General features: G+C 45.2%; 2 protein-coding genes across 5 annotated transcripts in view; both read left to right on the top strand.

The window, feature by feature from the left end:
• Positions 1 to 4,879, top strand: part of ptk7b (protein tyrosine kinase 7b) — an 81,894-nt gene extending 77,015 nt beyond the window's left edge. The window contains exons 15-21 of one of the 2 annotated variants that reach the window (XR_009673313.1): positions 416 to 577; positions 777 to 1,009; positions 1,146 to 1,226; positions 1,895 to 2,046; positions 2,151 to 2,329; positions 2,477 to 3,455; positions 3,673 to 4,879. Coding sequence is in view for 1 of the 2 variants with exons in the window: in XM_061040659.1 (XP_060896642.1) it covers positions 416 to 577; positions 777 to 1,009; positions 1,146 to 1,226; positions 1,895 to 2,046; positions 2,151 to 2,329; positions 2,477 to 2,637 (968 nt within the window). In the remaining variant the exon portion in view is untranslated. Of the gene's footprint in view, positions 1 to 415; positions 578 to 776; positions 1,010 to 1,145; positions 1,227 to 1,894; positions 2,047 to 2,150; positions 2,330 to 2,476 lie in introns of both variants that reach the window. The other variant, XM_061040659.1, reaches the window with a different exon arrangement.
• A 4,407-nt stretch (positions 4,880 to 9,286) lies between these two features.
• The window catches only part of srfb (serum response factor b), a 30,411-nt gene continuing 15,711 nt past the window's right edge, over positions 9,287 to 23,986 (top strand). For 2 of the 3 annotated variants that reach the window (XM_061040619.1, XM_061040617.1), the window contains exons 1-2: positions 9,289 to 10,309; positions 18,762 to 19,028. In XM_061040619.1, the coding sequence (XP_060896602.1) occupies positions 9,659 to 10,309; positions 18,762 to 19,028 (918 nt within the window). In that variant the 5' untranslated portion in view covers positions 9,289 to 9,658. Of the gene's footprint in view, positions 10,310 to 18,761; positions 19,029 to 23,986 lie in introns of all 3 variants that reach the window. The other variant, XM_061040618.1, reaches the window with a different exon arrangement.

Here is a 23,986-nt window from a genome sequence, read left to right as displayed (position 1 = left end):
AATCACTTCTATCTGAACCACTTCTCTTGCCCGCTTCCATCACTGCAACACCTGTTGGTTTGACCTGATAACTGCTCTCATATCTGGCAAACCGAGGGGCGTCCAAAACGGCCGTGTGGGGGTGCCTTAAAAGCGCCTACCTTCTCTGGTCCAAACAAATCCAGAGCATTCAGGAGCAGAATCTAAAGTTAGAAGGAGGACATACTGGCTGCTGCATTGTTGTCAGAGAAGCCAGCACTTCAACATAGCATGTTTCTTTAATGTCTGATCATATAGTAAGTTCACTTTATCATCTCACTCACTACACATCTTACTGATTGGACCTTTGAACGACATTTTACGTTATAGGTATGTACGCCACATTTACCTTCAACGACTTCTGACCATGTGGGATGTGTTTTTTTTTTTTTTTTAGGAGGGGCCGTTCAACAAAACGGACACACCACCACAGAGATCCAGGAGGAAGTGGCGCTCACCAACATGGGCATCACGGCAACGACAGAGAAACGCCACAGCCACGTTAACAACGACAAGCTGCACTTCCCTCGAGCAAACCTGCAGACCATCACCACTCTGGGTACACTCATTAATGTTTATATTTATTTCTATACTAGCTCACTCATTTTGAGATATTTGACTCACTAATCTGAGTGTTAACATCTCGAGCTTGTTTAATCTTTGTTTTTAAAGCTGAACAGAATAAATAAAAGTAGATATGTATGAGAGAATCTGAGGTGTGACGTTTAGATCTGGGCTGTGTGTGTGTGTGTGTTCAGGTAAAGGTGAGTTCGGCGAGGTGCTGCTCTGTAAGGCTAAGGGTCTGGAGGAGAGCGAGGACGAGTCGGTGGTTCTGGTGAAGAGTCTGCAGACCAGAGACGAACAGCTTCAGCTCGACTTCCGCCGAGAGGCCGAAATGTTTGCCAAGCTCAGCCACCCCAACGTGGTCCGCCTGCTCGGTCTGTGCAGAGAGGCGGAGCCTCACTACATGATCCTGGACTACTACGACCTGGTAAAACACACACACACACACAGAGACACACATGGAGACACACACACACACATGGAGACACACACAGACACACACACTCTTACAGGTGAATCTGTGTATTTACCTGATTTAATGTTGTTTTGTTTTCATCCATCAGGGAGACCTCAAGCAGTTCCTGAGAATTTCCAAAAGCAAAGATGACAAGATCAAATCTCAGCCAATCAGCACCAAGACCAAAGTAAGTGTCAGATGATTGACAGCTCACAGCATCCTGCACGACATCGTTCATGCAGATAAAATAGAGATAGAGATGAACGGCAGCTGGAATATCTTCCCCTCTTTCTCGTCTGTTTGACTCTAAATGTGAACATCATCAACTAACTGATCATGATCCTGCATTGAAGAAGACTTGAAACTAGAGATTGAGACCTTACATTCTTCAGGAAAATGTTTACTGAAGAGTATTTATCAATGACTTCTTGTGAAGACCAGCTGTGTCGCCCCCTGCTGGTCATTAGAAAAATGCAGGTTTAGAGAACTTCATTGACTTTACTTCAGAGGCGGTTTTATATTTACTCAAAATAATCTTTATGTCTGGACGCTGGTGGCGCAGTGGTAAGTGAGCACGCTCCATGTATGGAGGCTGTAGCCGTCCAAGCGGGCGGCCCGGGTTCGAATCCAGCCTGTGGCTCCTTTCCCTCATGTCATTCCCTACCCTCTCTCTCCCTGATTTCCGACTCTATCTGCTGTCCTATTTCTCCATTAAAGGCACAAAATGCCCAAAAATAAATCTTCAAAATGATCTCCATGTCAAATACAAAAAGTGTTTCCACTGTCTGTGTGGAAAAAACAGTGATATGTTTGAAGACTTGTTTTGAATCATCAGCGGAGTTTCTTCCCCTGCAGGTTTCCATCTGTGCCCAGGTGGCTCATGGGATGGAGCACCTGTCCAATCACCGCTTCGTCCACAAAGACCTCGCCGCCCGAAACTGTCTGATCAACAGTCAGAGACGAGTGAAGGTGTCGTCGCTCAGCCTCAGCAAGGACGTCTACAACAGGTTCTGTTCTTACACCATAACCTCCCTCTTTAGTCTCTCGGTGGTGTCTCTGTTCCTCGTGCTGATGTCTCCCTCTCCTCCCTCCTGTGTTCCTGTGCACACAGTGAGTATTATCACTACAGACAGGCGTGGATCCCGCTGCGCTGGCTCCCTGCTGAGTCTGTGTTCGAGGACGACTTCTCCACAAAGTCTGACGTCTGGGCCTTCGGGGTGCTGATGTGGGAGGTGTTCAGCCACGGGGAAATGCCACACTCCAAACTGAACGATGACGAGGTGCTGGAAGGTCAGTGTGAAGCTTCATTTGAAACATTTTGTCCCCCGTGGCATCCTGCGACAGGGCGTGGTGGTTGATGGTCGATGGGGTTTCATGCATGTCCATTAAACTCTGTGTTTCTGATTCTAACCCGCCGTCTCTCCGCTGCCCCTCCAGCTCTGCAGACGGGGAAGCTGAAGCTGCCCCCTCCTGACGGCTGTCCGTCTAAAATCTACAAGCTGATGTGTCGCTGCTGGGCGCCCAGCCTGAAGGAGCGTCCGTCCTTCACCGACATCGTCCACGCGCTGGGGGAGCTGCCGTCTGACAGCAAAGTCTGAGACGACCATCAGCACCCCTGAATCTGAGGGGAACTCTGACCAAACCCCTCCCCCTCCCCCTCCCCCTCCCCCCCACCCCCTAAATAAAGACAGGATGCTGGATTATTCGCTCACATTTCAGGGAGGAGGGTTGAGGAGAAAACATTTTTTATATGCATTTCAAACCGCGGCTGTGTGGACGAGACTTCTTTGATAATCAGAGGAAACAGACTCGTTGTTGGGGTGGACGGCGTCTCGACGGCAGAGCGGAGTTTACGTTTGCCTTAACAGCAGCATGGACCACCGACCCCGCCCACCCTGAGCCCAGCCTGTGGTTTCACTGTGACCCTGCCTGCCTGCCGTACTGTCCCTGAGACCTCTCTGATCCACGGAGCCTCACAACCTCAGTGCCTCTACCCCTCCACACACACACACACACACACACACTTAAAACTAGGGCTGATTTTTAGGGGCTTTGGATTCTCAGATTAATGGAAAGCATCTTGAATCACACTAAGGCTGTGAAAATGTTCGATACCTTTTCGATGCCACGTTTAAAAAACGATTGAATCTCTGTTCCTTTGCTGTTCCAAGGAGCCTAAAAGTACAGAATGATCAAATGTTGCAGGTCAACTCCTGCACTATATCTCAGTCTCTCTCTCTCATGTTGTCTCATTGTATGAGAACATCAGCAACAATTTGACATTTAGACAGCGAGCAGGAGTTGCAATATCTGCAATATTTGATCATTAAAAAGAAGAAATCACACAATATTGGACGCCTAGGACTTCTGTCTGTGTTACCGTGGTAACTAAAGAGGTTTGGATATTAATTGAATTGTACCAGAATCATATCAAAGTTTAATATTCTGGTATCGTGACAGCCCACCCCCCCTGACTGATTTACAGAAATGTGAGATGAACGTTTCTCGTGCTTGACGGGTGACAGTTCTGAAAAAACTCTCTGAAAGTTAGAGCGTTAAGATCCTCGAAAATTGGCGGGAAAATTGTGCAACTGTGGAGCTTTGAAATCTTTTTAAAGACTCTATAAACCAAGTTTAGCTTAGAGTACAATCAGCTGCATCCTGAGTGTGTGAGTCTGTGTGTTTGTGTGTGTTAGTGTTTGTGTGTGTGTGTTACTAAGCTGTTTCCGTGTTAGAAAAAAGAAGTGGAGTCGGGGTTTTGCATGAAGGTTTGTCGTCTGTTACTCTTGTTATTTGCAGCGTGAGGAAACTTGTGAGAAGAAGTCATCGGGAGAAACTTCAGGAACATGGAAAAAAAAGATGGAGTGAAGAGCCAACGTGTTGAACAGATGGGATTGTACCAGTTTGGGCTTTTTATTTTAAAGAGTGTGTTCTTGTGTTAACTTTAAGGTGCTAATCGGTCGGCACAGATGGGTGAGAACACCCAGCGTGTAAACTTGATCATGTTGCAGGGAAGCAGCCTATCACTGTGTCGAACCTGCAGCATCATCTCCTCAGTGGTCCAATCACAGCGTCCCTCTCGGTCCAGGCGTGTTGTGCAATGCTGCAGAGCGGACCGTCACAGTGTGTACATAATGTAGAAGCCATGCACTAACTTCACTTAAAGAACCCCCCCTCTCTCGCCCTCTCTCTCCCTCACCCTCGCTCTCCCTCTCTTTCTCTCTCTCACCCTCTCTCTCCCTCTCTCTCTCTCTCTCTCTCCCTCTCTTTCTCTCTCTCTCTCACCCTCTCTTTCTCTCTCTCCCTCTCTCTCTCTCTCTCACCCTCTCTCCCTCTCTCACTCCCTCTCTCACCCCCTCTCTCTCTCCCTCTCTCTCATGTTGTGTAGTTGGTCGTGCAGGTACCTGTTTATTTATGATGAAGGTCCTGTCTTATTTTCTGTATCTGTTTATAATACGAAGGTACGTCTCTGAAGCTCCGCCTCCATCCTCACGGTCCAATCAGTGAGCGCTCAGGCTGCTGTCCAGCTAAAGACGCTAACACAGTACAAAGAGGTCAAAAGAGTGACTGCTGGTCACCAGTACTCGTTTAAGTGCCTGCGAAATGAAGGATTCTCTTTACTGTTTCCCTCTTTTTTTTACGTTATCTAATCAAAGCAAAGGCCTTTGTTATTGAAGCTGTTTTTATACGTTGTTTTTAGTGTAATGTTTTTATGAATGCTAGGCGCTCACACCTAGACGTGCTGTTTTTTTAATCTGCTTCTGCAAATGTCCACAGTAATCCCAGATATTTACAAAAAGTATACATGCTGCTGTCAATAAAGGTTCACAGTGTTTTTAACCCACCTGTTGTCATTCCTGCTGCACACAGAAACACATCTGGGACTGGTTTTTGGTTATGTGTCCTTTTTATTTTAATATAATAATCAACATTCAAAGGTCACGTCATGTAAAATCCTCTTCCCCATGTTCCTCTAACTCTAATATGTGTCTCTAGTCTGTCTACAAACCCCCAATGATGAGAAAAGTCCATCCTCTCCGTCTTCTGCCTGCTCCACTTTTCAGAAAATGTGTGCTCAAACATGCTGTTTGGAGATTTTCCCTTCATGACTTCACAAAGGGCAGTAACCCCTCCCCCAGGTGGGTGACACTCCCACAGCTAGGTGTTTGTTCTGCCCTCTGAGTCTGCCTTCTCAACGTAAACAATAGGACATGGAGCGAGAAAGCCCGAGACACCCAGGCCCTTCCAGAGAGGGGGCGTGGTCAGACACAGCTCATTTACATATTTAAAGGTACAGACACAGAAACAGCCTGTTCTGAGCAGGGCTGAAATAGAGGGGTTTATAGACAAGATCAAATACAGGATCAGATTTAGAACAAGAAACTTCACACACATGTTTTGAGGAGCTCTGAGACTTATTTACACTGGTTGAAGAGGAGGAGAATACATTTAAAGGTGGAGTCAGTAGAAAGTTTGTTGCATTGGCCCCTCCTCCTGGGCTCATAGTCACCAGAAGTGCACTCCCATACTGTGTGTACATTTACTGCTTGTACCTGCACTGCCTGTGTTTGTCACCTGCCTGTCCAACAGAATGCGTCACTCTTCCTCCCAGGACGTTCCTTAAGAGCCTGGAAGCAGGTAAAAGCCAACCTAAGCTTCATCCTGGTTTGTAAAAAGCTCTGGTGTTTTCCCTCGCAGTCGCCATTTCTCTTCTTCGCCATTATATCAGTGTCAAATCACTGAATTGTATCCACTCCTAAACTCACCTGCTGCGCTGTCATTGGCTGGAGGAAACACACCAGCTCCGCCCAGAAATGTCCCAAGTCAACCAGAACAAACTGGAACAGTAAAATCCAGTCAGAGGACAGAGTCTCTGCAGACACAGTCACCACCACACATGTACGGAGGCCCAGAAGAGACCATGGAGCAGATATACTTTAGGATAAATAATTCAAATGTTCGGGACATAAATTACAAGTTAAGACATTTTTGTCCAGAATTGTGCAAGTGGGTTATTTTCAGACTTGCGAAATGTAGACTTTGAGTCCACCTGAAGAGTTTCCATGACGTCTTTCGCTTTGCAGCTGCAGAACCACAAAGTGTCTAATATACCGATAACAAAGGTGACGAAATGTTCTGAGGTTCATGAAGAGCAAGTCTCTGCAGGTAGATTATTTTAGACTGTGTGTAAACAACGCCTGCCTGAGGGGGCAACATGAATCTCTCCTTCCCTTAAACGGGCTTGTACTAACTAAGAGAGAATATACTTTTTAATCTATATATCATATTTTACTACATTTGGGAAAAAGCAAAACGTGATAGCAAGGACTCGTATGAGCAAGTTACAGAAAGAAAATCCAAACTAAACAAGGTAAAGGCATATTTTGCCAGACTGCATGGAACTGTACATTTCCTTTTCTTCATCAGAGAGCTCAGATATTGAAAATGGATCAGGGAGTATACATACATAGGCCTCCATCCTACACAGAGCATTCAGGACTCACAGAGGTAAGAGAGGGGTGCCAGTACCTCCTGCGTACTAGATCTACTGTGCCATGTGGGAGGCGGTTTAGGAACGGTCCATGTCAAAATGTCGTCGTAGCACTGATTAAAAGTTAGAGGTCTTTATCGTCTCGCTAACAGAACAAGCTTGTGCAGACGTTTGTGCAGGACAAATCTCTCTCTCTCTCTCTCCCTCCCCCCCCCCACGATTTCTAACTCAATCCACTGTCCTGTCTCTGAAAAAGGCATAAAAACCCCAAAAATAAACCTTTAAAAAAATTGACAGATTTGTTTTGATAATGTTCAATAATTTGTATACGGTAAGTTCAAAACAACACGGTGCATGGTAGTATCTTTTCAGAGGCAGTTAAGCAATCACAATCTGCTCAGAACCTTTTAAGATCGACGTTTCATGATTGATCAGGTGTTTGTGTGTTTCTGTCATTCTTCATGTTTAATATATTGAAATGGCTTTAATGTATAAAACATGTTCCCTCCCTCTATAAGCCCCTCCTCTAATCACACTCCTCCTGTTAGTCTTTAAAGGTAACAGTTCTGTCATCGACCACTAGAGGGCGGTAGATGCCTATCATCTAACAGAACATGTTAGAGTTCAAGGAGTTAACATGGAGTTTATGAACAGACATGACGTCTTCTCCTTTGATAGGATAATTATGTCTTTGTTGAAATGTCACAGCTTGTTTGGCGGCCTCGCGGGACTTCAGATATTTGAGTTCATCCTGATGCATCATGGGTGTTCTCTTCAAGCCTGAAGAGGTGACTTTAGAGGGGCCAGCGGTTACTTCATGTGCCCCATGTACAGAGGATGTAGTCCTCAAAGTGGACGGCCTGGTTAGAATCCGACCTTTGGCTCCTTTCCTGCATGTCATTCCCCGCTCTCTCTCTGCAGTGACGATGTGTTTGTATGTTTTTATCATTTATCATCCATCGCTCAATTTGAAAAAGTTTGCACACTTCAGAAAACTTTCTCCCTGCACGAGTTCTCAGCCCAACCATTACATGAAATCCCCCCTCCCAGCATGTTGCCAAGAAAGGTTGGGTGAAGATTAATGTTCAAATACCAGGATGCATTTGTTTTAACCTGCCTGCAGCACCAGACGGGCGGGGTTTGCTGCATCATTTCAACGCCGTCTGATCACCAAACCAAAGAGCGTCTGGCTGGGCCCCTCAGTAGACGCTCATGTGCATTTTCCAGCTTGGGAACTCGTTTTTCCCATGTGTCTGACACCACATGAACGCACCATTGCTATTAGTACAGAAGCCCAAAGTGGTCATGCAATCAAACATTTAATGTAGCTCTGTTGTAGCTTTCTGCGGCCCAACATGAAGGTTAACAATAAACACGCTCCATCCTAAAGCAAAAACTATTTATTTAGATATTTTGCACAGAAGTCAGCATGGCGGAACAGAGAAGGAGGCGGAGGCATTTGACCCCAACAAACTTTCTTCAGTCTCCTCCAAAAGCAGATCGGAGCCAGGCTGAGGAAGCGAGCGTTAGCCAGGAGGCTACTGATCCAACATGGACGTAATGATATTAATAAATGACTCCAACCGGGCACCTTCACTCTGCCTTTCAGGGGTCCGGTCTTGTTGCATGTATCTCTCTTCTGTTCTTTTAGTCTGCCTGATTTGAAGGGAACTGCTTTTGGCTCGCGGGTATGATGCTGCTGGGAATGTTTTGTGGAAGTGACAGTAAATCAAATCTTTAAACGGAGTGAAATAAAACACATGGATGTTTGTCTGCTCAGGGCTTCCATATCCTTCCACTGACCCAACAGGATAGTGATGGCCTGTTGTTCTCTTCTCTGTGTGATGGTCCAATCAGCCTGACTGAGATCACCTGGGCGCTGATGCTCACAGTCACCATAAAAGCTGCCACCTCAGTCTGCTCAGAGAGACTTTATTACTTTACTTCATCTTCCTTCTCCATCCAACACATGCACACTACACTCATCACACACCCACTCACCAACACCACTGACTCTACTGACATCCAAACCTCGTCTCTTTCTGCAGTTTAATCATGTTTTTGTAAATAAATCAGCTTAATTATTTTAATGTCGCTCTTTATTTTCATAGACCTTTGAGTCGGTCATGACAAAATACTGGACTGCGAGTTTCTGCTGCACCGGGAGTAAAGTTATTACGAAGCATGCTCAGTGTTTAAGGTAATGTCCCCCTCACAGTCAGGTTTATTATTTCTATTTTAAAGAGATATGAATGCACAGAGATGCCATGATTATGTACATGTTGATAATTTACCTGCATGGACACATTAAGAAAAGAGGAGGCCTAATAAACTGCTCAGAATCTAATTTCCACTTTAAATTAAATTCCTCAGATGTGAATGACGTCACATCAGAGTTTTTATGGCGTAAACACTTTGGTGATGAACCCGTGGGGAATAAAAAGTTGGATGTTTTGTTATTTCGGTGCCACAGCCTGCTCACAGTGACGTTCACGGCGGCGCAACCATTTTGGTATTTATTCCAATGAGCCCGCCTCATCCACCAATCACAGCGCTGCTCGGAAAACCTTCAGCCAATCAATAGGCGACGCTGTGACTCACCAAATAAGGAAAGACAGCACCAAATAAGGAAACATTGTATCTCTTTATAAGGAAGAAAGTAGATCCTGTGTTGTGATATCACTCCGCTGATTTAAAAGCGGATCTAAAAGGAGACATTTAAATGAGTCCCTGAATCATAAAGAGATCAACTCTGCGTACATGTTGGAGTAAAGGTGATTATTTGTACGACAACTGAGAGGAAATAGAGATGTTCCGGTTCGCAATGCGGACTATTTAAGATGGCGGAGCGACACGGAAGGCGCTCTCCGCGTTGTCCTTTTTGAGAAAGTGCTCGGAGTTTTGGAGATAGAGGAGGAGGGTGAACAAACGCAGCGGGGTTGAAGGGTCTCGGGGGCAGCATCACTTTCCAAAGTTTGTCTCGCTAATTTCCTGGAGTCTCAGAACCTTCGACCGGGCCCGTTTTGTTTACATTTTGTGGCACATGCGCATGCGTTTATCTGCGTTTCACCACTCCGCGCGCTCCAGCTGGTTCGGCTGGCGTTCACAGACTCGGTCCAGTGAATAGAATGATACCGAGCCGGGCCGGGTCGGCACCAGCAGGAAACGGGTCCGCTTCAGGCAGGGGAACCATAGGACACGGGGCGGGGGTTGTCGGCATCGGGATCCGTCCCGTGTTGGTGAGAGCGGGGCAGGTTTTACCGGGGGGCAGCGACAGCGCCGGGGCTGCGGGGCGACAGGGGGGCAGGGACTCAGTCGGGATGCTGGGGGCTAACGGTCCAGGTGGTCCACGAGGTGTGAGACCGGGGAACGGAACCGGGGTGACCTCTCTGCAGACCGCGGTCCAGGCCGGCATGGTGGCGCTAAACGCGGGAATCGTGCTGCCTCACGGAGCCCGGTTCGACCCGGACAGGGAGAGCGCTCCGCTGTGCAGCGGCTCGGAGAATGACTCGGACTCGGGGGATGATGACGACCCCGTGGGTTCACTCGGGGACAGCAGGAGAGGGGTGAAGCGGGAGAGGGGAGAGATGGAGGCGGTGGTGACCGGGCAGGAGGTGGGGGTTCCTCCCGGAGGCTACGGTATGGTGCCCGGAGGGGTCGCCGGAGCAAAGCCGGGGAAGAAGACACGTGGGCGCGTGAAGATCAAGATGGAATTTATTGACAACAAGTTGAGACGGTACACCACCTTCAGCAAGAGGAAGACCGGGATTATGAAAAAGGTGAGTCAGGTGATCTGGATCTGATCCAAGTGCAGAGAGTGTCATGTTGTTAGGCCTGAACAGTCTGCAGGATGAAACTCTGCTGCTGCTGCTGCTGCTGCTGTGTGATCACTCACAGAGTCACCAGTGAGGGAACACCTGAGTTACCTGTTCTGTCATTGAAGTGGACAAGGTGCTGCAGCAGCCACAACAAACACACGACACTTGAAAATGCTGAGGAGAGGTTATAACTCTCCGCTGCTGACGAAGGCTGTCAACATGTGAGTGCGATACTTCCATAGGCTGCTGTAAAAAAAACACGTGTTTTAAAAGCGACTTTAATAACCGTATGGACATGTACCTGAGCCCTGCAAAACTGAATCTCATCAGACAGGTGTATAGCAAATTAGTCCGTCAAAAAAACTGGAAGCAAACTCCTGCACACAGTCTGTATTGCACTAAAACATTGTCACCGTCTCCTCAGAGAGATGTTTCCAATGTCTGAGGATAACAAACTATTGGGTTTCTTAGACTTGTATTGTTGCTGTGGTATCAAACAGGTGTTGATATCGTTTGATCGTCTCGTGGATCGTTATCAGAGTTTATGTTTCTTGTGTGGTGACGTCACTGCTTCTACAAACTTTTAGTAATCTGATGAAGAATTGTGACACAAAGTGAGTCAGTGGATGTGAGGAAGTCTGAACATTCATGGATGGCAATGAGCTTTAAATAGACTTGAGCAAATGAAAATTCTATTTATGACCATTAACCCCCCCCCCCCCCCCCCCCAACTATCACACGCACACGCACGTACTTTCAGATAAAGTGACACACAAACACTCAGAGCTGTTGCAGGTCCTTCCTCTGCTTTGCTCTCAGGCTGCAGCCATGTGTTGGTGAGCAGCAGCCGGCCTGAAGGTGCCAACAGCTGACAAGACCTCAGGGAGACTCATCAGAGGACAGTCAGAGAGCACACACACACACACACACACACACACACACACACACACTCTCCCTGTGAGACAGGATGCGGTTTCAGGGCTGCAACTCTCCTTATCATCAGCAGTGACTAGTCTGAATAATTTCACTGATCTGTTGATCAATCTTCAAGTGAATAAATGTTGAAAGAGGCTCATTGAGTTTCCAAAGTTGACCCCTAAGGATGTCTTCAAAGAACGGTTGAAATCAATGTTTGATACTTAAAATCTTTTCCACACCACATGTTTAAATCGATACAATCTGTTATCTTAATGATCAATATTTAAAAAAGGACGGAAGCTTTACAAAAACATGTTTGATGAGAAGGTTGTGTAGGAGCAGAATGAATGCATCCAAAGCTGCAGACAAACTGCTGCACACACCGGTTTAAAATGCAAGAAAATAGGTTGCCAATGTTTGTGTGCAGCAGGTTGTCTGCAGTTTTTGATAGTTCCACATATTTTGAGAGCTCTCGCTGTATTGGCGTTCTTGTTTGACAGAGACTGAGCAGATTCTGTTGGCGCTGATAGATACAGAGCAGCAGGTGGTGATACTGGCTTGTAGCGTTCATCCTTCTGCAGGATTTTGAAAATGGTGGCCATGCCGAAAAAGTTGTAAATTTAGGGAATACAATGCTACCCAGTGGACCAATCACAGGGCCAATTACAGAGGTTGCGTCGTTTCAACGAGAAGTTGAATTTTTGACGAGATTCACGTCGGGAAAGGCTTCTCTGTGGGCAGAAGTGAAAGTCAGGCTTAAATTACACAAAGACATGGCAACAGTTAGGTACTGACACTTTGCCAATGTTTTTGTGCAGGAAGTTACTTGGCCAAATATTGGTTTCCTGTGACTTCTACTTTTGTTGCCATGGTTTCAATCAGGTATAGATGTCTTTTTATTTCATTAGAATCATATTTAAGTTTAAAGTTCTGGGATCGTTACCACCACATGTGGTACAAACATAAAGTAATACGTAAAGGCATACAGGACAACAGAAACTCAATCAGTCAATCAGTTTTGTTCAGTACCAATTCATAGCAGGTGTTATCTCGAGGCGCTTCACGAAAGAGCAGGTAGAAGACCTTACTCATTAATGAAAATGGGAGAGGGGATGAGATGCAGGAGTTCCTGTTGTCCACCCTTCTTTGCTATTACTGGAGATCGGAGCAGGCCGTGCATGAATGAGGACGGCGGTGGTTGTCGGGAAACTGAGTTATAGCTAATGAGTCTGCTTTAATATACTACGCTTAAAGGGGACATATTCTGAAAAATCCACTTCTACAGTGTTTTTGAACATTTATTTGGGTAACCTGAGAGTCTACTGATCCACAAAATGTGAAATAAACTCATCCAGTCATTTGTTTGTGGTCTGCATAAGTCTTACAACACAGAGAGAAATGCTCCGTTTCAAATGTGCTCTCCTTGTGATGTCACAGTGGGATTCTGGTAAAAAAACTCCCCTCCCCTGGTATCTCCACCTATGGACTCCACCCCCAGTCTAGAATAAAACTTTTGCGCATGTCCGCCATTTTTATTCTCTCTACAGAGGAGTGATGTCTACCAGGAAAACTCAGGGGGGGGGGGGTCATTGCATTTAAAGAGACACACACACCAAAACGGAGCGTTCTGAGAGAGCTGGTTTATACAGGGTGACAAACCTCCTCTGGTGCTTGATTCATGTTATATTTTGATCAAAGCACAGCACAGATGTTTCATTTAGACCACAGGGGGACTGTTTGAAAAGGTGGAAAAGGGGGATCATATGTCCTCTTTAAGTTCTCCTGGTTATATCATCACCACATGATTTGAGACGCCATTGATTGCAGCCCGAGCTGGAACCTCTGAGTGTAGGACGTTTCTGCTTGAAAAGGACTGAAACTTTTTTTTATCTCTCAAAAACGACGGCGTTTAACTTCCTCTCAGCTTCGTGTTGCACGGCTCAGTCGAGCGATTCCATCCTCGTTGCACAGAAGCTGTTAGCACAGCAGATGAGATTACCTGCTCCGTGGTGTCATAATTGTCTGCAGCACACTGAAACTTATCTCCACCTATGACTGCCATGTGTACGTCTGTCTCTGTCGGATCTTTAGCCGATGATTCGAAGCTTAGGCGGCCTGCAGGATCACAGCAGCTGATTGGTCCTGACTGTGAATATAACCCGTTCTAAGCTGCACTTTATTGAGCTGCAGGAGTTTGAATTTGTGCTTTTATTATTTCAAAGCGCCCGTTCTGTATACGCTGCAGTATTTCTGTATGTGTGTGTGTGTATCCGAGACTGTTGTCGTGGAAACTGAGGTGTCTTTATGTTGGTTCTTGGCAACACGGTGCACTATTTGACAAAGTGCGCTGATGGAGATTTTTTATTTTTTTGAAAATGTTGCCCACACTGTGTCAGCCATCACAAACTGACAGGTGGGTGGAGTGGGAGGACTCGTAGTAGACTGGTCTCTAACTGGTTTCATTTTGAAGCATGTGCCTGTTTGTTCTCTCTTCTCATCGCCTCTGTTCGCTTCTTTTACATCATCACACACTTTGATTCAAGGCATGCAAACACAAACGGTTACCTTAAAAATGTTGCTGCACGCGGTTACTTTATTAACACGTGTTTCCTTGTTTCCGCGCTTTCAGTCTAATAAGTTCATCTTTTAATTTTCAACATTTTTTAATAAAATCCCTCCGTGGTCTCGCAGCAAACACAGCTAACCTCCAAAAAGAGGTGAGTGAAACATGAGATCAGAAGCTGCAGTCACAGTAATTCAAACATCAATCCTTTCCTCTTCTCTTGTGGTTCTACAGGATATGAGTTTGTTTTAAGACTCGCCAAATCAACACCATCTCCAGAGTCCCTTTGCACCTTTAAGAAAAAGCTCAAGACCATGGAGAACATCCACACACTTAATGATACTGATGATGATGATGATGATGAGAACTCTCAAGAACAGCCTCTGGTCACTTCCTGTCAGCACCTGAGCTCTGCCTCTGATCACTTCCTGTCAGCACCTGAGCTCTGTCTCTGGTCACTTCCTGTCAGCACCTGAGCTCTGTCTCTGGTCACTTCCTGTCAGCACCTGAGCTCTGCCTCTGGTCACTTCCTGTCAGCACCTGAGCTCTGCCTCTGGTCACTTCCTGTCAGCACCTGAGCTCTGCCTCTGGTCAGTGTGTCTCATCAGACTTAAAGCTGTTTGTTTGCTTTTCCTGACGTTGTTTCCTCCTGTCTCTCCTCTCTTGTGTTGTTCTTACTCTCTGATGTTCGTCACTTTGGATAAAAGCGTCTGCTGAGTGAAATGTAGAATAGTAGAAGATCATCCTGATCTATCAAGATGTATCATATCAAAGTTTAAAATCCTGGTATCATGACAACCCTGTGAGATAAAAAGTTTGTTAGTGAACAAAACATCACTCGCTTCTCCAAACAAGCGACCCGTGGTTTCATATCTTCTATCTTCATAGCGTCTGTTTTCATGGCAGATATTTTGACTCGTAGCAGGAGCGCCCAGCTGTTGCATCATAATCGTGTGTCCTTTCCGTTCAGGTGCATCAATAAGACGATATCAGGACTCTGACGCTGGGCCTTTCCCGCTGTCCTACACCTCTGCTGAAAACATTTGTCAGTTGGTTGATTGATAGAAAATACACTTGAACAATGTAGATGATTCATTGTCTGACAGTGACTGTGATTATTTAGTTTGAGGTGAAGAGTCAGACTCTAAACCTCGTCTGTCTCCACCTCCTGTAAAACCTCAAAGCGTCTGTTTGTCTCGTTTCTCTTGTTCATGTTTGCTTCCCTGAGTTCTTCTTGTTCCTCTTCTTTATCTGACCCTCAGTGAGGATGTTCGGTTGTGTGACGGAGGGACCAATTAGAGCCTGAGCTGACCCTGCTGTCATGAATATTTATGAGAGATGAGAAACTTATTAAAGCTGTGTGTGTAGGTCTATTTAGTGCTGCCACCGAGGAGCGCACTTAAGGTGACAAATGAGTCCTTACCTACCTTTGGACGACGGCCAAACATCAGGCCGAGGAGTGGGAGAGACTCTGCAGCTGCTGCATGGATAATAGAGAGAGAGAGCGAGAGCGAGCAAGCTGTGATCATTAATTTATGTGAAGCTGCATTAACGGGTTAATTAACAGACAACATGTCACCATTGGGTTGTTGACGGCTTTTTGTAGCCTAGAGTTTAGAATCTGTGGGTGGAGCTTGAGATGAGCTAGGGGGTGGCCGTGGCTAATTAATTAGCTTGCTAATGAGCTAGTTAACCATCAGCACTGTTAGCTGCCCACAACTGTTTATTCATTTAATTTAATTTATGATACAGGAAAGTTTAAAAGTAACATTAAGTTACAGTTTAACGGGCCTGACTCAGTTTAAAAAAACTGGTTTCCAGCAGGTTCCTGTTCTGCAGAACATGAAACATAAACCACAGTCATGACACCTTGATTAATGATCAGACTGAAGAAGATTAGAGCGCTCGAGGAATGACGGCGACTATCCGCTCGTTTTAAACCTCTGTTAGAGTGGCGGTTAGCGGCAGGTGAAGGACAAAAAATGGGTTAACTGGAGGGGTAGTTATGGTGCATTTTATTGACCTCACAGGGGGGTTCCTGATGACATATCCGACTGGCAACTTAGATTTCCAGCCTTTAGTGGACACTAGAGGAACTGCAGTTTGAGGTTGCAGCTCGGGTGAATTACTACATTCTTACAACACAAGCACACTAAACCTCTCCAGTTATTAATGTTTGTAGTGTGCCATTGAGCGTGTGCAGTAGTGTCCGTCAGTAACCTCTCGGCCCTGTCGTCATATTATGGCACCAAAAAGGCAATTATCTGTGAGCAGCAGCAGATAGAGAGCGTTGGATATGAACCATAATGAACACAGTGTCGGAGCATGAATGTGTGCTTCAATAAAGTCCTTAGATTTGAATGTGACGAGTCTCCTCCTGCTTTGTGTTGCTCTCAGCTGCACAATGACACATTTATCAGAGCGCTGTGGCTGCGCTCGCCGAGGTGATGCTGACGGCACTCGGCCTTCACTGCATCCTCCACACAACTCCTGACTCATTTAGATGAAAAGGCTTTCTCAGGGGTTCACTGTGAGTGCAGCCTCAACGTGTGTGTTTCTGGGAGTGAGTGAGTGTGTGTGTGTGTGCGCTGCTCTCATTGTTCCTCTGTACACCCGGGAGAGAGTGTGTTAGGTATAATGAATGACACGGCGGCACAGTGTGACGGTGGCCTCACGTTACACAGCCGGCTGCGGCTGCACGATATAGTCAAAAACTTCTATTACTGGGGCACAGATGGCCTAGCGGTTAGGTTGCACTCAATGTACGGAGGCTTTAGACCTCCAAGCGGGCAGCCTGGGCTCAAGTACGACCCGTGGCTCCGCACGTCATTCCCCGCTTTCTCCCCTGACTTCCTACTCTTTTCCCTTTCTTATCAAATACGAATAAAGGTTTTTTAATTTTGGGTCTTCTTATGGCTTTATTTAGAGATAAGACAGTGGATAGAGTCAAAAGTCCGTCCACCAACTTGGAGGACTACAGCCTCTGTACATGGGCGCGCACTAACTGATAAGCCACCAGTGACCCAATCTGTTTCATTTTGTAGCCATGTTATAAAAGTATATTCTTATGTTGCGTGTATTGCTTTTGCAGCTGCTCTCAAATTCTGGGAAAAAAGGTCTCCAGAACTCATATTGCATTTATTTTGTCAGATATTGTGATCGTGATATAATTCACAGGTAGTGTAAGATTAAATGTTGCATTACAACTTTCATTTTTCACGTATAAAACAAGTAAAATTGTGATGTTGTGACATTTCGTTGGCGTCTTCTTAACCAAACAAACATTTTTTTATTACATGTGGAGAACAAAGCTTGTAGCTCAGAGCGTCTCTGCAGCACATCACTCCATCATAATGCAGTTTGATGACACGTTTACCTTTTACTGTTTAACTGCAGGTTCTAGTGGTCGGGAGTCGTGTTGTGATCTCATTTATTTAGCAATCATTTCTGCAACCCTACTGCTGTCTCCCTCTGCACTTAACCCTCAGGCATCAGTTTAATTTACTACCCTCTAAAGTCACTAAGGACAAAAATGTCCACTTCCAAAAAAACTGCTATAAAAATAGAACAGATTTATATTTTTTTCTACTTTTTTCTGCATAAATCTCTTAAACAACTCCATCACTGCTCAAAACTACCAAATATTGAATAATTATCAGGAATTTAACCCTTTAAATGCCAGTTTGATTACATTTCAAATCTGATGCTACACACAAACTAACAATGCATCAAGGTAAATATTTCAGATAATCTTTGACATATCCAAGACTGATTTAAAAAAATAAATAAAGAGGAAACATTTGCCCAAAAGGACAAAAATTCCATAGTGATGCAAGAGGGTTAATGAACGTTAACTTGTGTCCAGATCCCTACTAGACCCCCTAACACACACACACACACACCCTCCCCCGCTACAATCAGTCTCTCGGCTTTATCTCTCTCTGTATTCTGAGAACTTTATCTGAAGTCATTTTCACTTCGTGGCTGCTCTACGTCACCGTTCACTACAGATGTATTTTTAGGTTCTTCTAGTGTTTTCTTGGCTCAGTTGTGTTTTTTCAGGAGTTTCTCATGCCGTTTTTTTAGGGTGTGTCTTCACACCTCGCCATGTTAGTTCAGTTTGGAAAGCTGTCAATCAAACCCTGGTGTGGGACCAAACAACCGCACTGAGACCGCTGGAAAAGGAGGGTCTCGGTCTGCTTTCTGTTTGTAGTAGAAGAACATGAAGCGACCTCGCACTGACCTCACTGCAGGAAGTAACCAGCGTGGACCCTCTCTGTTCATCATCACTGAACATTAAAGACCACAGGCAGACCTGACGGAGCTTCAGGGACAGTTTGGGTCGAAGAGCAGGTCCTGATTCAGGAGTATTATCGTGGTCCTGGTTCAGGAGGATTAACGTGGTCCTGGTTCAGGAGGACTAACTTGGTCCTGGTTCAGGAGGACTACTGTGGTCTTTCTCCTGAATTGTCTTGATAAGCGTCTTCAGAGACTCCAGAACATCAACATATTATTTTCTAACTGTATCGTTTACCTTCAGTGATAAATACAAACAATAGAAAAAGTGATGAGTAGAGTCGACATCACTCTGTGTCGTCGTCTGTCCAGTTAGAAACTGTAAAGAGTCTTTGGAGCAGCCACAGCCAATCAGGAGGCAGCTAGTCTTTGTTTACCTCTGACCAATCAGAGAGCATTTTCCTGGTGCATCACACATTTAGGTCCTCCTGTAAATGTCCCCAGACATGAGGTAATTTGCAACAAACTGGTCCAATATTCAGACCAGAGCAAACGATCTACAGGTGTGAAGACATTTCATAGACTAAATAATGAAACGACTCTGTGGACAATTGGTTTGATTGATACATCAGATTGATGATAACCAGAATGATCTCATGTTGCAGCCCGTCTTGATTCCTCTTTGTCTCTTTCCAGGCGTATGAACTCTCCACCCTGACGGGGACGCAGGTTCTGCTGCTCGTGGCGAGTGAAACGGGTCATGTCTACACTTTTGCCACCCGCAAACTCCAACCCATGATCACGAGCGAAACAGGAAAAGCTCTGATCCAAACGTGCCTCAACTCGCCTGACTCGCCCCCCCGCTCTGACCCCTCCATGGACCAGCGCATGAGTGCCACCGGCTTCGAGGAGACGGACCTCACCTACCAGGTGTCTGAGTCGGAGAGCATGGGCGACACAAAGGTGAGAATCAAAGACTTCTTATACATCAGTCCTTAAAGAGGTGGACACGCAAAACACTACCTCACATTTAGAAGAACTTCATCAGGCTGCAGCTGAATGCACTCGTTTCTGTTCCCTACCTGTAGTCCTACAGAGACATGAAATGTAGTCCTACAGAGACATGAAATTTAGTCCAATGGAGACATGAAATGTAGTCCAATAAAGACATGAAATGTAGTCCAATAAAGACATGAAATGTAGTCCAATAAAGACATGAAATGTAGTCCAACAGAGACATGAAATGTAGTCCAATGGAGACATGAAATGTAGTCCAATGGAGACATGAAATGTAGTCCAATGGAGACATGAAATGTAGTCCAACAGAGACATGAAATGTAGTCCAATGGAGACAGGACAATTTAGTCCAACAGAGACATGAAATGTAGTCCAACGGAGACAGGACAATTTAGTCCAACAGAGACCTGAAATGTAGTCCAACAGAGACATGAAATATAATCCTACAGAGACATGAAATGTAGTCCACCAGGGGTTTGAAATGTGGTCCAACGGAGACGTGAAATGTAGTCCAACAGAGACCTTAAATGTAGTCCAACAGGTACATGAAATGTAGTCCAACAGAGACCTGAAATGTAGTCCAACAGAGACCTGAAATGTAGTCCAACAGGAACATGAAATGAAGTCCAACGGAGACAGGACAATTTAGTCCAACAGAGACCTGAAATGTAGTCCAACAGAGACCTGAAATGGAGTCTAACAGGGACATGAAATGTAGTCCAACAGGGACATGAAATGTATTCCAACAGAGACCTGAAATGTATTCCAACAGAGACATGAAATGTAGTCCAATGGAGACAGGACAATTTAGTCCAACAGAGACCTGAAATGTAGTCCAACAGGGACATGAAATGTAGTCCAACAGAGACATGAAATGTAGTCCAACAGGGACATGAAATGTAGTCCAACAGAGACATGAAATGTAGTCCAACAGGGACATGAAATGTAGTCCAACAGAGACATGAAATGTAGTCCAACAGAGACATGAAATGTAATCCAATGGAGACCTGAAATGTAGTCCTACAGAGACATGAGATGTAGTCCAACGGAGACATGAAATGTAGTCCAACAGAGACATGAAATGTAATCCAATGGAGACCTGAAATGTAGTCCTACAGAGACATGAGATGTAGTCCAACGGAGACATGAAATGTAGTCCAACGGAGACCTGAAATTGAGTCAAACAGAGACGTATTTTCCTCAAAACACAGCGGAAAAAAAAGAATAGAAAATCCCTATGAGGTGTTCAAATTAGAAATATTGGTGTAAAAATGTCAGGGTCAAAGGTGAAAGGTCAGTGCAGACGATCAGTATTGTTTCTTCGTTCCTCTGCTCATGGATAAATGTTGCAGGAAATGTCTCCAAAAAAGGCTCGAGGAGAGAAGGAGAGCAAAAGATGAAATCCACGAGCAGTTGTGGAAAATAATCTCTCCTATTGTAAACAGAGTAGTGAACTTTAGCCTGCTGTATGTGAGGCGTCGGCTTTGAGCCTGTGGTCATGTTTTAATTAAAGCAGAAAAACGTCTGAGTAGTCCTTCAAAGGGCCGAGAGTATTATCTCTGTCTGCACTTCACCTATCTGACCTCTCATCCAGGAAAGCCTGGTAACCCTGGGACTGATAAATCACGGCAGGTCTGGGTTGTGTTAGGGTGAGAAACATGCAGCCAGCTATAGGAAGGTGTTTATCTTTGATTATGGGATGGATGAAACACTGAGATAGTTCAACACAGCGGACGTCTCTGAAAACATCGGACAATCACGCACGTTTCTCTGAACTCTCACAGAACAGGTCCAGTGTTCAGTGCTTCACTGCTCAATGTTTTACAACAACAAAATATCTGTTATTTTAATGATCCGTAGAATCAGGGGAAAAAACCTGAAGATTATGAAATCCCAATAATTTCACAGGAGAGGAATGAATCCATCAAACACTGAGCTGCAGTGTGCAGGAGTCTGTCTGCATTTTGTGATCGTTAAAAAAAAAAGAAATGAAACTTTTTTTTGTGCCAAGGACTTTGGTTTGTGTTGAGATGGTCTTTGATAGATAGATAGATAGATACTTTATTGATCCCGAGGGAAATTCAAAGCATCCAGTAGCAGGTTACAAGACATGACATGAAACATTTGTTACAAATTAAGTCACAAAAAAATCATATCAGAGTTTAGAAGTGTTGTCTCATGACGGCCCTTGTTTGGCGTGATGTGTTAAAAAGCGATAGAAGATGAAATCACTTTCCCTTCGACCCTTTCATGACCCCGATGAGCTGCTTCTGCTTCGTCACTTTGCTGCTAACGTTCTTAAACTTCTGCTCTTTGACGTTTGGAAGTGAAGCGATGAACTCATCGACACGCACGCTTCACTGTCCACACATTTTGTGCGATCAAGGGAGCCGAGACGGCGTCCTCCGTGTGCGCGTCCTCTATGCAGCAAACACTTGTGTCCTGTTTGCTGTTGTCACAAAGCGCACACACTAACTGCGTGGAGACGGACCGACCTCTGCATGTTAAGCCGCTCTTCATGCCCGCTCTGCTCATTGATAAAAATGAGATTCGGCCTCTGTTGCCTTATATGGTCTGGTTTCCCTGCCTGTTCTCTTGGCTGAGGCCCCTCACATTCCTTATAAGCTGCAGCTGTCTTTGGAGTCCTGTGATTTCCCCCCTCTTAACCCCCCACCCCACCCCACTCATGTGGTGAGATGGAGGTATGGATGTAGATATGAGCAGGTGGGATGGAAACATTGGAGCGATACTTTTGGTTCTGTTTCATGTGATGTCTGTCGGTTGTTGATCGCTCTGCGGTCTGAGACCCTGAGAACAAAGCTCACACAGGGACACACTGCTACATGACACTCAGGACTAATACATGATGTCATGGAGTGGATTTATGTGTTAGTGCGGCTAGAGGGATGCTTTTAAAAAACATGTTGGTCTGACTGAAAACGTACAAAGTTGAATATTAAGATTTACATAACGTGATCGGGGGATGATCAGCTTCAAACCCAAACTGGCCCGAGGTGTTCTGAGCATGCTCACCAGATCCCTCTCTGGGTTTTGACACGGAGGTCGACCTGTATAAATGTGGGAAGAAAACGAGACGATGGAATCGGCATGGAGCGTGTTAGAGAGAGAGAAGCAGACGAGGAGAAACGGGACACGCTGCGAGAGAGAAACAAGATATTGTTTGTTGATCAATCTTGATTTCTGATTGTTTGACGTTTTTTTTTTTTATTGATTTGAAGTTCACATATGATGCAGATCTCCATTTTAAAACTGACTTACAGTATAGTGTTACAATGCTGGATGCCCATGCTAAACGTGGACAAAGCTTCAGATCATGAGGTAGACGTATGTTGGAGTAATCCCAGGATGAGTCTGCAGAGGGCGCTAAACGGTTTGTTCTGTAAATCACAACAAAGTTCCCCGATATGAAACCAAGAACTTCACCAGGCGGCTTCAAGCCTCTACGTGAGACGCTGAAACCTCTTGCATAGACTCTCTTCTCCAAGTACTTGAGAGCAGCCCTACCCTGGCAGCCCTGCAGCGTTCTGCACCCACCTGAAGGCTTCCAGAGAACTGGCCAATCAGAAGAGAGATGGCATGTAGGCTCGTTTTTTGAGCTGCAAAGTTACTCTATAGGTCTCACAGATGGACAACATGAAAGAACGACAAGAACAGAATCAGAAATACTTAATTAATCCCGGGGGGAACTTGGTAAATGAGGAGAATATGGGATATTTAACACCACAGAGGAGGCAGCTAAATGTATTCAGCATCTAAGACAAATTACCCTGCAAAGACAGTAAAGCATATCGTATTGCATCGCACCATAACTTACTTTATACTAGCAAGCAGTTAGCGCATCAGAAGTCTGTGATCGTTTCAAAGTGAATCATGACTAAAACCTTTGAGCTGTCGGCTTTAAAAAAACGAACACGCCGTCCATGAAGCACGATCAACCGCTTTAGCATCAGAAAGCTTCCTTTGCGTTTAGTTCAGGCAGCAGACCCGACACGAGCTAAGCTAATGCTACTGTTAGCATTAAACACAAACCTGTTTAACTGCTTGTTACAATGAAAGCTGATAAACAGGACTGGGAAATTGTAGCTCTGTGTTACAGCCAGTTAGAGCTACAGCATGCAGGTGGAACATGCAGGATGCAAAACCTTCCTTCACCTCTCTCTCTCTCTCTCTCTCTCTCTCTCTCATCACTTAGCAGCAGCTCTCACTCGTTCACCCAGCAGAGAGAAGTTAGCATCAGGGCTACATCCATGTGGTGGCATCTTGTCTGATTTTTCTATCCACAATATTCTTTGAAAGTGCTAAAGTATTTAACTCGATGAATCCCTGAATAATCTGCAGGACACTTGATGGCTGAATCAGCTGCAGCCCTGAAAACGTCTGAGCAGCAGGTCGGCTTCATGCACGTCTGCAGTGTCTGGACCCGATTCATCAGGACTGTGGTGTGTCATACATACAGTCCAGGCTAGTCTAAACAGAGCTGAGTCTGAAAGGCTGGTCGGGGGGTGGGGGGGGGGTTTGAGAAGTGACAGAGAGGCTGAGGAGATAAGCAGACGTGATTTAATGTTCAAATCTGAGCTCATAAAATCACGTGACGGCAGAGATTCTGGTGCCGACTTTGTTTCCACAAATGTGAAATAAGTGATGAAGCTTCAAGGCCATGAGGAGAAACGTATCGTCTTCTTTAGAGCTGATGTTTAATTAAAAATCATTGAAATCGAACTAAATCAAATGTCTCAAAGTATCGTGTGGCTTACTCTTGCATGTATACACGTCAGTTAAACTACAACTAGAAGAGGCGTTCTGAGCATGCTCCACAGTTCCTGTGCCGAGGTTCAACCAGGAAGTCAAACTGCAGAAATATGTAGCATTACGAGTCGTGTTGA

Source organism: Labrus mixtus, chromosome 6 (assembly GCF_963584025.1).
Source record: "Labrus mixtus chromosome 6, fLabMix1.1, whole genome shotgun sequence".
NCBI classification, from domain to species: domain Eukaryota; kingdom Metazoa; phylum Chordata; class Actinopteri; order Labriformes; family Labridae; genus Labrus; species Labrus mixtus.
The sequence above is the reverse complement of the archived record's forward strand: the minus strand, read 5'-3'. Positions and strand labels throughout refer to the sequence as shown.